This window comes from Sycon ciliatum, chromosome 2, assembly GCF_964019385.1.
Source record: "Sycon ciliatum chromosome 2, ocSycCili1.1, whole genome shotgun sequence".
NCBI lineage: Eukaryota > Metazoa > Porifera > Calcarea > Leucosolenida > Sycettidae > Sycon > Sycon ciliatum.
The window spans coordinates 46,739,966-46,754,602 of NC_088644.1; the positions used below are offsets into that span (position 1 = coordinate 46,739,966).

Consider the following 14,637-nt stretch of genomic DNA (forward strand, 5'->3'; position numbering starts at 1 on the left):
CTGTACCTCATAGCATTTCAAGACAGCCAATTGAATTGTGGAGATGGTGCAAATCATGCAAACCAGCCGAAAGTGTTCGCATAAGCCACTTCAAATAGATACACAAGTCCACAACAGTTACAGAAAAAGACGAAAAGAAGACAAAACTAAGGTGCCGACACCACACGGGCACAGAAGCCCACCCACCGCTTCGGTCAACAGTAAGGGCCCATAACGCCTCCAGACCGACTATGCTTGACAAGGAAAATTCATTCTGGTTGGCATCATCTCATCACGAGTAGCGTTTCCAGCGTATTTCTTCGTCGTCCCCTCCAGCCCCCTGGACCAGGCTCTGCGAAGCACGCTCCCATGCTCAGTAATGGTGAATAGTTCGCCGAGAGCTGAAGGGCGTGCCCAAAGAGCCTCCACCTAGCTCTTGAGATGATCATACCAAGAGAAGAAGAGAGGTACGCTCATAGTCATCCACAAACTCGAGATGGACTGCACGGACAGCGAAACAGGTGAATAAACAGACCCACACCTTGGTCGTGGAGGAGTCGGACTGCTTGATCAGCAATGGTCCAAAGTAGTCCAGACCGGTGAACTCAAATGGATGAGCAGGGTTGACACGCTCGGAAGGTAGAGGCGGCATCAAAGGAAGACGATACAGTGGTGAGTCTTGCCGAAGGCACACAAGACATAACTTCAGTTCATAGTGAACAGCCTGACGACCATGACGAACCCAGAAGTTGAGGTGAAGCTGTGCGAGGGTGTGGCTTGGACCAGCATGCAGCAGGCGGACATGGATGTCGAGAATGATCATGTCCATGCCGCATCTGTCTCCGCTACTCCCGTTTTATACACGCTTCCCGCTGCTTTGACCATCCCTGTAAACGTCTCACTTAGTCAGTTGAGGAATAATCGTCTCTTTATTAGTAAAGAAGCAGTTTTATACAGTAAGTAGAATAACAGGTGCCAATGTTAGCCGTGAGCAGTAAGTACTAGAAGTTGCACAAGGTATGCAACTGATAGGCGCGTACATAGGTGTGCAGTGATAGGCGTGTACATAGGTGTGCAGTGACAGGCGCGTATATAGGTGTGCAGTGATAGGAAGGCAGAAGAAGGTGTAAAGGTTACACCATCCCCTCCTCTCCATTGTGCAAAACACAATAGAATGAAATACTTAAGAACACAAGTGGAGCAATATTTCTTCCGGACTCGTCCTTGAGAAAATTCTCTGGCTCCCAAGTTGTCTCCACATAACCCTTCCACTTAACCAAAACTCGGGTGTGCCTTTGCATACTCGGTGATCCAAGATTTCCTCAACAATTTACTCTGTGTTGCCGTCCAAATCAGTTGCAGGCGGCCGAGGCGGCTGGCGGCGCCCAGGAATTGCGTTCACTTTGTATGATTTCAGCGCGGTCCCATTGAACACAGGGTGGCAGCGTAAGGTTGTCGGCAGGTTAAGGCGATATGCATTGTCATTACCTGACTGGGTGAGATGAGACCCATTAGCTGACGGGGTGACTCCGTGACTGGGTAGTCTGGTTACTGGGTAACTGGGTGACTGGGTAACTGGGTAACTGGGCAACTGGGCAACAGGGCGACTGGGCGACTCTGGGTGAATCGGTGACTCCGTGACTCTGGGTGACTCTGGGTAACTGGGTAACTGGGTAACTGGGTAACTGGGTGACTGCGTAACTGGGTAACTGGGTAACTGGGCAACTGGGTAACTGGGTAACTGGTGAACTCTGGGTGACTCTGGGTAACTGGGCAACTGGTGAACTCTGGGTGACTCTGGGTAACTGGGTGACTCTGGGTAACTGGGTGACTCTGGGTAACTGGGTGACTCTGGGTACCTGGGTGACTCTGGGTAACTGGGTGACTCTGGGTAACTGGGTGACTCTGGGTACCTGGGTGACTCTGGGTAACTGGGTGACTCTGGGTAACTGGGTGACTCTGGGTAATAGGGGATTCACACACACGGGTAAAATCACGGTTATGGGAAAGTTGTTATGGAAACTATGGTACTGGGGGAAAGGAAGAACCTCTCGGGAAAAAATTGGCAAAGCCGTGGCCGTGGGCCTCAGGGCGTTTGTCAAGGGAAAAATCCCATGGCTATAAGACGAGCATGCGTAGATCTTGTCTTTGGCGAGAACTCTGAACCCTAGTTGTACGAGTGCATCGCAACTTGCATTTTCACACAGTGCCCATCGGAATATCGTGCATGGCGAATGCAAGATACAGTACAGAATGTACTACAAAAATGCAGTACGGATTATTTTTTGAGTTGCCCCGCCACAAGTTCATGGCCAAACGTGCGGCCAAGGCAAAACTGACCACGGGTGTGAACGGCCCCACTCCGTTGACCGAAGGTCTGAACTTTTACCTTGTCCCGTGACCTCAGGTTTACCCGTGTGTGTGAATCCCCTATAACTGGGTGACTCTGGGTAACTGGGTGACTCTGGGTAACTGGGTGACTCTGGGCAACTGGGTGACTCTGGGTACCTGGGTGACTCTGGGTAACTGGGTGACTCTGGGTAACTGGGTGACTCTGGGTAACTGGGTGACTCTGGGTAACTGGGTGACTCTGGGTAACTGGGTGACTCTGGGTAACTGGGTGACTCTGGGTAACTGGGTGACTCTGGGTACTCTTGAACTGGGTTACTCTGGGTAACTGGTTAACTCTAGGTAACTTTTTTTTTATAAACAATGCAACACAATATTGTGGAAAGATCACAACACTAAGAGACAAGATGAAAAGGAAATCTTTACAATAATTGTTGGAACTTTCTCCATTTGTTAGTGTTTGTCTTCGTTTAACATGTATATTACTCAGTATGTCGTAATTGGACACTGCTCGATTTTTCTTACCTTGTGCGTTTCACTATTTGTAACGTGGCTCCTCTGCTTCAGTTTTCGTTCTATCTCTCTGGCAGGGGCAACCACCACCCGTCTGGTGGGTGCCAGCATCCTCCGGCAGTTGCGCTGGGATTCTACGATACATTCTTGTTCTTCGATAAATTAGAAATCTGCCTTTCTAGTTCTTCGCTGTTTGAATTATTTTTTATTTGTGTTGTTTCTTGCGGCACTCGCTTTTGTGTAGATTTGACCTTTTTGCATGTCCGCGTGAGTACAGATGACATCATGCATTATTTTCTGTCACGTGTTTTGCTTTGAGCGTGTCGTTCAAGATGTTTGAACTGCGCCCGCTGGCCGATTTTCTTTGCTTGCTGTTTTCTTTGCCAGTCAAGCGGGGGGACGCAACGGTGTCGTCCTTCTTGGCTGTGTGTCCGGTACGGGGCCGGGTACGTGCGTCCCCAGCTCTCCGTTCTTTGTTCTTTTTTGAGTTAGATTCTTCAATGGTGTTTTGAGAACATGTTTGGTAATACAGTCTTCTAAATAGTTCGATGCTTCCAATGGTTGTGTCTGATGCAAATGTGGGTTTGCGAGGGAACCGGTGAACCATTTGGTTCTTCGAGCCGGATCCGACAGGTTTCGACTGGTAGTGTCAGCGATGGTAATGGCGTTTCCGCCACCACCAGATTTTGTGACTCGTAGTTTTACGACACGCCATTATGGTACGAGCTTGGGTGAAACTCCTGTTGAGGAACTTGAGGACCGCTGGAAAGAGTTGATTTGTCGCAGAACAAACCTCCGTAGACGCCACACGCGGATCAGTAACCGCTTGCGAACTCTGATTGCTTGCTCGTCGCCGTCTCGCCGATATTTGCAGCCTGATGTCCGTGAATTAGAATTTGTACGGTCAGAGCTGAATTCGGTTTTAGAAATTATGCGCAGCATGTTGGAATCCCAAGAGAGTGAGCAACTGCTGAATGAGTTGGACGAGTGGGAGGCGAAGTTTGATAAGGAGAGTGTTGGTGTGATGGCTGCTTCTGAGGCGATCTTAGATTCGCCTGTTGAGTCGGTTTCTGGCCAAGTGGCATCAGGCCAACAATCAGCAGTCGCAGAACAGGTTACCCCTGTGCCAACGTTAACACCACCGCACATGCGGCCTGCGCCACCTCTACCAGCACCACGCACACGGCCAACACCACCACCAAAGCCAAGTAGTCTGAGCAGCAGACTAAGTGTGACGTCAGTTGGTTATAGTGCTCCTGCCAGTAGACTTTCTGAGTGGTCTCCTCAACCGGAATCTGCTGTCGACCCCCATGTTAGCGATTGGCTTGCCAGTATGCAACCGCCACATGGAGTAAGCGCTTTTCACCATCTGAAGCCACTAGAGCTGCCCAAATTTAGTGGCAGGACCCAGCAGTTTGTACGGTGGAAACAAACATTAAGCGCCTCGTGGACGAGGACCGCTTCGTCTCTGACGAATATAAACTGGCACGACTGAAGGAGGCGCTGCAGGGTAGCTCGGCCGAAGACATTATCGCGGATATGTTCGACGGTCCGGGTGCATACACTGCAGCCTGGACGGAGCTTGAGCGCTGGTTTGGTGGTTCCGATCGCCATCTTGCCTAGCAAGAGAGAGAGATTCTGAATCACCCACGCATTGCCTCTGACAGGGACACCGAGTCTGTCCGGAAGTTTGCTGTCAAGCTCAGAAATGTGCTCATGAACCTGGACTTGGCTGGAGAGACCCCTGGTAGGGAGCTATTCCTAAGTGCGCTGGAGAAGCTACCCAGAAGTGTAGTTATACGATTTTACGAACAACATCCAGACAGCAAATGCAACGCAACCACGTTGTCGTTCTGGCTGGTAAAACGGGTCCAGAACGCTAAGCAAGCCGATGACATCTTGGCGACAGTCGGCACAGAGAAGTTGAACAAGACACCTCCTGCGGTCCCGCCAAAGCCTAGGTCATCTGCTGTGTATGCTGTGGAGCTCAGTACTCAGCAGTGTGCCAAATGCAGCAAGAGCCATGCCACAGCAGAGTGTCCGGAATTCAGGGCGCTGACAACCAAGCGCCGCTGGGACCTGGCCAAGCGTGCCAAGCTGTGTAGCTGTTGTTTGGAGCATGGACACTGGGCGTGTGAGTGCCAGAAGCTGGAACGTTGCCACTGTGGAGAGAGGCACCACTCACTTCTGCACTACAGCAAGTCAGTGCAGCCACAAGCTGCAGCGCAGAATCCCGCTACGATGCGACCAGCAGCTACGGCACCCCGGCAGGAAAGTTCTCACCATGCTAGTGTCAGTGTGCCGCAGACTACCGCTTTCGCTACCGTGCCAGTGAAGATTATTGGCCCAACTGGCAAGTCGGCAATCTGTACGGCCATGCTGGACTCAGGCTCGACTGCAAGCTTCATACGGGAGGATGTAGCCCATGAGTTGGACATGGCAGGTGAAGTTCACATGTTGAACACATCCACGATTGGTGCGCAGCAGACCTCCGGCTATCGGGAACTGGTCAAGGTGCAGATGGAATCCATTGATGAAACAGTGTCATACCCGCTCAAGGCATGGGTATATGATCGTGTGACCAAGAAGACGCAGGTCGTCGACTGGAGCTGGTACAAGTCCAGCTATGAACATCTGAAGTTCATAGACTTTCCCGAAATCTCCAGCACCACGGTCGACCTCCTGATTGGTCTAGACGTCATTGATGCCCACGCATCACTCGCGGAGTACAGAAGCAGCAGCGGTGGACCAATTGCCCGCAAGACGCCACTGGGATGGGTGTGTATGGGCCCAACGCCCAGTGCACCCAGTGATGACGAGTTGTCTGTCAACTTCGTGCATGCTTTATACGGCGAATGCAGCATAGACAGCCTTGTCCAGAATTTCTGGAATCTGGAGGCAGTCGGTATGAAGCACGAAGGCACCTACATCACCCCTGCAGAGAAGGTGGCTGAGGAGATCGTTGAGAAATCCATCAGCTTCCATGATCAGCGAGTCACCATGGCAATCCCATGGGTCCACAGCAACGGCGAGCCTGGTGTCACCGCTAATCGCGCCATGGCGGACCATCGCCTGCGCATGCTAGAGAAATCGCTGGACAAGCGTCCAGAGCTGAAGGCAGCATACGGCAAGGTCATCCGTAGCCACATTGACAAAGGCTATGTGCGCACAGTGTCGGCAGCAGAGGTTGAGGCAGATGGCGACGACCAGTGGTTCCTGCCGCACTTCGCCATTGTACGAGACGACAAGGCCACCACGAAGGTACGTGTCGTCTTTGATGCTGCTGCCAAGTATAACGGGAAATTGTTGATCAATGAGTGTATGTACCCTGGACCCGCTCTGCAGAATGACCTAGTGAAAGTGCTTCTGCGGTTCTGCAAGGTTCCAGTAGCGCTCACGGCGGACATTACCGAGATGTTCCTGCAAGTCGTGCTGGCTGAGCAAGACCGCCGATATCATCGCTTTGTGTGGGACTCACGCGTATAAGAGTTCCAGAGGTTGGTGTTCGGCATGAAGGCGTCTCCGTACTTGGCCTGCAAGGCGCTACAAGTGGTGTGCCGCGAGACAGCCGACAAGTATGACCCAGCCATGTTGCAGATCGTTGACCGAGACATGTATGTGGATGATCTGCTGCACTCTGCTGTCTCCGTACCGGAAGCCATCCGCACACAGCAGACAGTACAGGACATCCTTGAGCAGGGCAGCTTCCACCTCCGCAAGTGGCTCAGCAATAGCTCGGAGGTGATGGACGGCGTACCGGAAGCTGACCGCTCACCGCAGCTCGTAGCTAGCATCAATGATCATGATCACTGTGCGCTACCATCAGTCAAGACGCTAGGCGTGATGTGGTAGGCAGAGGATGGTACCTTCGCCTTTGAGTTCAAGCCGCCCGCAACAGAGAAGCTGACCAAGCGAGCCGTGCTGAGTAAGATGGCATCTATATTCGACCCACGTGGACAACTAGCTCCCTTCACGATTCGCTCTCGTGTCATGTTCCAGGAGCTGTGCATCCTCGGCATGGGCTGGGAGGATCCACTGGACGCTGAGCACACGTGGAGATGGACATCCTGGTTTAGCGAGCTGGGAGATCCGGCGCTGATCCGTGCGCCGCGCTGTTTCAAGTGTCCGGGTCGCGAGTCATCTGTCGCTACATTGTCGCTGCACGTGTTCACGGATGCTTCAGATGCCGCCTACGCCGCTAACGTGTACGTCCGTGCTGAGTACCCAGTCGGCAATGTGCGAGTGACGCTAGCACTCGCCAAGGCGAGTCCATGTCCCATTAAGAAGATGTCGATCCCGAAGCTGGAGCTGAAGGGTGCTGTGCTTGGTGTTTGCCTGGCCCAGACAGTGAATGACGCGCTAGATCTGCCGCAGGCTGATGCCACCTACTGGTCCGACTCGATGAACGTGCTTCACTGGGTGAGAGCACATTCCAGAAAGTTTAAAGTCGACGTGGGCAACCGGATAGCTGAAGTACAAGAGTATTCAGCTGGCAGCCAGTGGAACCACGTTCCTGGAAACCCAGCCGACAAGGGCACCAGAGGCTTGACAGCAGCCCAGCTAGCCAGTGATGCAGTATGGTGGAACGGCCCTGAGTTACTCGTCCAGCAGCACACTGAGTGGCCGTCTCGTCAGATAACCGTGCCAAAAGAGTTGCCCGGAATGGTAAAGCGAGCGCAAGTGATGGAGTTCGCTGTGCGGCAAGTGTCAGCGGAGGTTTTTTGTCTCCACCCCGACAACTACTCGTCATGGAAACGACTAGTAAGAGTGACGGCCTGGTGCTACCGTTTCATCAACCGGTGTCGTCGACGTCATGCTAGCACGAGAGGGGATCCGGAAGCAGCGAGTGCAGCAGTCGACTCTGTGGAGCTGAAGTCTGATGAGCTCCAGCGTGCCGAATGTCACTGGTATGCGATCGCACAAGCAGTGAGCTATCCCGCTTCGTATCGGCAGCTGACGTCAGGGAAGTCCCTTGCAGCGAATGACCCGCTGCTACGGCTGAATCCAGTGCTCGACAAGGATTACCCGTGTGTGCTATGCGTTGGAGGTCGTCTGAAGACTGCCAGCCACTTACCTGAGCATACCCGGCATCCGATAATCTTGCCACAGCACCATCGGATTACTCAGCTGATAGTCGACGCCGAAGATTGCAAGTGTGATCACAGTGTTGGCCCAAACCACCTCTTGGCAAACCTGATGCTGCGGTTTTGGATCATCCGTGGCAAGGTTGTCACACGATCTCGCCGTGCACACTGCGTGCTCTGCAAGAAGAAGTGGGCCACTGTGGCTTCGCAGCAGATAGCACCGCTCCCGCTATTCCGAACAGCTCCACCGTACCGGGCATTTTCAAGAGTGGGAGTTGACTATGCCGGTCCGTTCCGGACAAAACAAGGACGTGGCAAGACCCAGCTCAAGAGGTACCTCTGTGTCTTCTCTTGTTTGCAATCTCGAGCCTGTCATTTCGAGATGGCGTATGGCCTGGACACCGAGTCGTTTCTGCTAGCATTCACCCGTTTCTGCAAGCGCAGAAGCGTGCCAGCTGAGGTCGTGTCAGACAACGGGACGAACTTTGTCGGTGCAGAGCGCGAGCTAAGAGAAGCCGTTCAAGCGCTAGGTTCTGGTGAAGTGGCCGCAAGTATGGCCAGCCAAGGAGTTCACTGGCGCTTCAATCCGCCTCTCGCTCCGCACTTTGGCGGCGTATTCGAGTGTGTGGTCAAGGCAGCAAAGCGCGCAATGATGGCAACTCTGTCCGAGGCCAATCTCACTGATGAGGAACTTGTAACTGCCGTGGTGAGTGCGGAAGGCCTGCTCAACTCGCGTCCGTTGACCGCTGTCCGGACTGACGTGGATGACGCCGCACCGCTAACACCGATGCACTTCCTAGCTGGACAGTGCGAGCTGAGTCTGCCACTCGGAGAAGTTGCTCAGTTGCACCCACAGCGTCGTTGGCGGCTCCTCCAACAGCGCCTACGCGAGGTATGGCGGCGATGGCTTCGAGAAATAGTGCCTCGGCTGAATGTGCTTCAGCGATGGTCTCGACGCAGCCGCAACATCAAGCCCGGTGACATTGTCCTCTGCATGGACAAGTCTACTCCAAGAGGGCGTTGGCCGCTAGCAAAAGTGATAGAAGTGTTCCCCGGATCTGATGGATTGGTCTGTGTAGTGAACATCAGAATTGGCGCCAAGCAGTCCAAGCGGCCGATAACGCAGTTGGTGCCGTTGGAAGTTGAACCCATCGATGAAGGTACCGGTCAGTATGATGATCTCACGACTTCCGATTAGTCTGGAGTTGTTCGTGAGAGGGGAAATGTTGGAACTTTCTCCATTTGTTAGTGTTTGTCTTCGTTTAACATGTATATTACTCAGTATGTCGTAATTGGACACTGCTCGATTATTCTTACCTTGTGCTTTTTACTATTTGTAACGTGGCTCCTCTGCTTCAGTTTTCGTTCTATCTCTCTGGCAGGGGCAACCACCACCCGTCTGGTGGGTGCCAGCATCCTCCGGCAGTTGCGCTGGGATTCTACGATACATTACGTTAATTAGAAATCTGCCTTTCTAGTTCTTCGCTGTTTGAATTATTATTTATTTGTGTTGTTTCTTGCGGCACTCGCTTTTGTGTAGATTTGACCTTTTTGCATGTCCGCGTGAGTACAGATGACATCATGCATTATTTTCCGTCACGTGTTTTGCTTTAAGCGTGTCGTTCGAGATGTTTGAACTGCGCCCGCTGGCCGATTTTCTTTGCTTGCTGTTTTCTTTGCCAGTCAAGCGTGGGGACGCTACGGTGTCGTCCTTCTTGGCTGTGTGTCCGGTACGGGGCCGGGTACGTGCGTCCCCAGCTCTCCGTTCTTTGTTCTTTTTTGAGTTAGATTCTTCAATGGTGTTTTGAGAACATGTTTGGTAATACAGTCTTCTAAATAGTTCGATGCTTCCAATGGTTGTGTCTGATGCAAGTGTGGGTTTGCGAAGGAACCGGTGAACCAAGAATAATAATAAAACGTAGCCTGAAAAATGTAAACAGTCACTGAGTACAGTTTAATTCAATATCCACGTCCAGTATATATAATAAAAATAATTTGCTGCAATTTATAGATTCTCACATGCGAGCAACCTGGGCCTCAGCAACAACCAGCTCAGCAGACTCCGGATGCCGAACCGATCGCTCACGGAAAAGACCCCGTGAACCCCGCAAACACATGATGCATGATCGCACCAGGGCAAATGAGAGACGGCATCTGATGTAAGATATTACGTGGGAGTATTGCTCCTTCCTCCTTTCCGCTCTCAATAACGCGATTCGGCGATAGAGTGATGTCGCCGCTCTTCCCATGCCACCACTTCCCGACAGCACAACAGGCATGAACGTCGCATGCTCCACCTCTCTCACTCTCTCTTCATAGCATCGTCACTTTTCTTTTTCATGGCGCCGATAGACAGTTGTGTGTGTGTTGCAGATCGATTTAAGCGTGCATGAGGATTAAAAACCCGTATATCAAGTAAAGTACGCTCAAAACGACATCCCCACAAACCACTGACCGCTACATCAAGCCGCGCATGCTCCTCCACAATAGCAGACCTGTATCTCATTCTCTCTCCAGTGAGTGGCTGCAGCAGTGGCTCGATGGAGACATTTTGACAGGTCTCTTGAAGGAGAGAGGGTGTCACATCCCGGATCTCATTATGGCGGATAATGGTAAAACCACCAAGGGGACATGACAAGGCATGGTCAATACCATTGTCCCGTCCACAAGAGCAATGAGTTGGTAACCTCGGCGGCATCCAACCATAACGGAGGCACAAGCCGTCCATGAACTCAGCTTTGCTCAGTGAAAAGCCATACTTTTTCAATGGACAGCAAGTCAGCCAACTCGAGGCGCCAGGTTCACGGGCGGGGACAATGGTGTGTTGCAAGGCGTCCAACGCATCATTGCTGATACGCCGTGCCGACTCCGCCTGGCTATGACGTACTTCCTTTCTCCTCTTCGCCTTCTCCCGCTGGATGCCAATCAGAGAATTCCCAATATCAGAAACACGATCCATTATACGCCGGGAGAGAGATGCTGTGATGGCGACACACGACTCATACTGGGAGCACAAAGTCATCGGGCTGACCAGGCCCAGGCCACCTAAACGACAGGGCATTGCGAGTACTTCCCTCAACACTGTGCCAGGCGGTGGCCGACCCGTCATTGCTGGTATAAGCTTCGTGCTTATCACGTCCTCCAGTGGCTGGAACTGGGACGGAGAAATAGACTGAACGCGGCATAGGAAAGCCCAGCAACTTCTCAAGCCCGAGACATATGCATAATATGCTGCCTGGAGCTGCGAGCGAGCAAAATCAGCCAATCGAGTTAGCTCATCAGCCCACTCTATACAAAGTTCTCCTTGAAGTCAGCTGAGCCGATGGCTGGCCCCTGGTACCGAGCTCCATTACACGTAATGACGACACTGGTGTCGCTGAACAGCTCAACTGCCTCACGGTAGCAACGCTCCTTCACCACCAGAATCGATTTTGATGTATTTAGGAACTATCCATAAGCTGGGCCATCACTTGCCAAGATGTCCCACCAACGACGGAGCCTACACAACACACTAGCCGCTGCAGAATCATCTGCAAACCAAGACTGGATAGTCCCGGCTTGTTCAGGTTTGTGCACGAGTGGCATCATGCCAATGGCATACATGTACATTGCCAGAGGGTCTCCCTGGGTTGTTCCGTCCTCCGACAAGATGCAATCACCGTCGACATAATTATAGGCATGCAGGCGTCCTGTAGGTGTTTATTAAAACAGTGGCCAGAGGCCTTCGCAAAGATGTTGAACATTCCGAAGGCAGACGCTGCGATTCAGGCGATTGAAAACGCAATTTCTGAAGTTACTTTATTTGACACTGCAGAAAAATAACTAACCACCCAAGCATGAAAATATATCAGCAGCCGCACCGCAACACCGCATGCCTACTCGAGCAACAACCAGATCTGCAACACATCATCCATCGCAACTCACCAGTATCCTTCCCCCTCAGGCAAGAAACAACACGCTCCGCTCATTTCCCCACTCCCTCATCGAAACGTGGAATCAGCTCCCACCTACCCTTCTGCAGTCTCCCCCTTCTCGCAGAGGCATGCACACGTTCAAGAAAAACGTCAACGACCACTTGCGGCGCAGCAAGTGGGAGTGGGCCACAGACAGGCTATGATCTCTGCCAACACACCAGCCTAATTATACTGACCGCACTCCAGCTCCCTTCTACCCCTCTTTGATCCCCTTCGCTCAGCCTTAAAACCCGATTATCAGTTCACTCCATCTTCCTACGGTGCACTGCTTTTACTATTGTTTTGTCCTATCCCAATCTCAAATTCTCCCCATTATCGTTTGCAAAGCCAGTGCTCCCCTCTTGGATGCACATGTTTCTTTTCTCCTATGTATCGGCGCACAGGAGTAACAATGATTCCGAGACCTTTGGTCGGAGGAGTTACTTTTGCCCCGCCCCCACTTCCATCCAATATGCCACCGCCCCCGCTGTGCAGCATCTGATGGTACTGTGGTATTCAGTAAAAAAAAAAAAAAAAAAAAAAAATATCCTGGCTTGAATTGTTACAAATTGCGTGAGAACTGAATATGACGTTGAACAGTATACCTAAACGGGGACTTCCCCAGGGACTCATAGACTCATAGTCTTTGGCGGATCATGGCGGTAGAAAAGGTACAAAACCCGTTTTTATGGTTCGTGTAGTTAGTATTTTGTTATGTTGGCAACCGCCATTTTTGTTAGGTACATGAAGAAATGGAGCAGAAATAACGGAAGTGTGTGCTTTAAGGTTGAAGGTTCTGGAATTTTCAATGTAGAATCTGTCATTGTTTTAGAGAAGTATCCATAAAGGGCGAATGACTCATGGATTCAATTAGTAATCTAAAGGGCATAATTATTATCTTCGTTCCGCGTTTCCTTAACTATAGAACTACAGTCATGATTTTCCTTTAGACACTGTAGGGCAGCTCTGAAAACGTAGGACATTTTGCTGCTCCATTTACTGTGCGTGGCTGTCAAGGTATCCAATGCATGTAACCCTTTACATCCAACTATTAGGGCTTCACTTCTTGACGGTACCCAGTTACTGCTCTGGACATCTGGACACCGTCTTCCATTCTCTCAATGGGCTCTGACTTTCTTTCAAAGTCTTGCTCGTTACGCTCAGGTAGACGCAACTTCTCTGTGTAAGATCTGATTGCGCTCGTCCTTCATGCTATTTCCTCTTTGCGTATCACCTGTGATTGTCGGCTGTAGCAGGATATCCCTTTGCTATTTGAATGGGGACTTAGTGAAATGGAAATAGCGTTGTTGTCCCACTGGCCCCCGCCACACAGCAACGCGAACTCTTGTTTGTGTCTCAATTCCTATTATTATAACAACAAATGACGAGGGCGCAGGAGGAGAATGGAAAACAAAGGCCAAACGAAAAGTCAGTGCAGATCTTGCAGGCTAGGCTGGTCAGGTCTTGAAAGTGCCGTGCATAGTCGGAAGTGCAAGTGCGCAGCGTAATGTTTTGAAGAAATAAAGGGACATTCGAGGGTAATGCATGGGGTTTTCAGGAACATTCTGTATCAAACAAAAGAACGTCACTTTACCGGGAGTTTTTGTTTGAAACCCCCGGGACCCCGAGAGTAGTGTATGAAGCCTCCTTTATGGTCGAAAGAAACACAATGGATGAAAATGAAATACAAATTTGATGTGTCGCATCCCTGGCTCTCAGTGACCGGACCCAGGAATCACTACGAGCGGCGGATGAATAGACGTGTGGCCTCACGACCAGTCCAGCACAACCCAGGGGCCAACCAATATAGCTGGCTTGGTCCAAGTTCAACCCCACACAATCAACAGACAAAGACTGTTAGTTTTACGTTGTGAGTAGTCATTCAATCCGAGCTCAAAGTAAGCCAAGACAGAGAGCTGAGACCGAGTCTCGACTGCAGTAATAGAGTGAGCGAGAGCTTCTTTTATAGCGCAATTTAGAGATATGGCGTGATCATTGCCTAGAATGATACGAGGTATTTCCAGGAACTACAAGAACAGGTAAAACTGGAATATGAGCAGCCAGTCAGCAGAAAAGCAGAATGCATGTACGTAATCATTTGAGAAGAAAAAGAAAGACATGGAGAAGAAAGACCAAATTGGGACGTGGGGAGCTCGCTCACTCAACGTGCCATAGTTCAGCGCTAGCGGCTTCTTGTGGTACGTTCTGCTGCATTCTTGGTCTTGCTTGTGTGATACTCTGACCTCTTGCGTGGTGACATTTTTGGTTCTTGCACACGTCTCCTCTCTTGCACTTAGCTATTGTTATACAATGTCATGTTATTCTTGCCTCCTTGCACGAAGCAAGGAGGCATCGTGGAACCCTGTAGAACGTCGTTGTGACGTGGTTTTGCACAAAGCCTGGATTCACATCTCCAGGAAGTGAAGCACTTGCAGGAAACGTACAACGCGAGAGCCTACCTGACCAGATTCCGGCGTTGGGTCACATGATGTGCCATGCCAAGAAGGCATGTCACCTACGTGGGAAAGCGCATGTGGCTCAACCTACATGCTAAGCACTTGGGACAAGACACTGGCCAAACCACATTATATTATACAAAAACTGCTTTATGGCAGCTTTCTGAAATTTTTTTATTGTGTTCTAGTCCTGGGTCCTTCCCATATAATAGAAAATATAAATTCGCTTCCAAACTGCCTTGGACTCCGTCTAAAAAGTAAGAAATTAACGAAATGTGATTGCCGAAAATTATAATTTCACAC

General features: G+C 50.9%; 2 protein-coding genes across 2 annotated transcripts; both read left to right on the forward strand.

Moving 5' to 3' along the window:
- The first annotated feature begins 4,557 nt into the window (after positions 1-4,557).
- Positions 4,558-6,327, forward strand: LOC135810645 (uncharacterized). The gene has a single exon (XM_065324136.1). The coding sequence runs from the start codon at positions 4,558-4,560 to the stop codon at positions 6,325-6,327; it is 1,770 nt and encodes a 589-aa protein (XP_065180208.1).
- A 444-nt stretch (positions 6,328-6,771) lies between these two features.
- LOC135810646 (uncharacterized) lies at positions 6,772-9,123 on the forward strand. Its single transcript, XM_065324137.1, has one exon. It carries the CDS (start codon positions 6,772-6,774, stop codon positions 9,121-9,123), a length of 2,352 nt encoding a protein of 783 aa, XP_065180209.1.
- Positions 9,124-14,637: the final 5,514 nt, after the last annotated feature.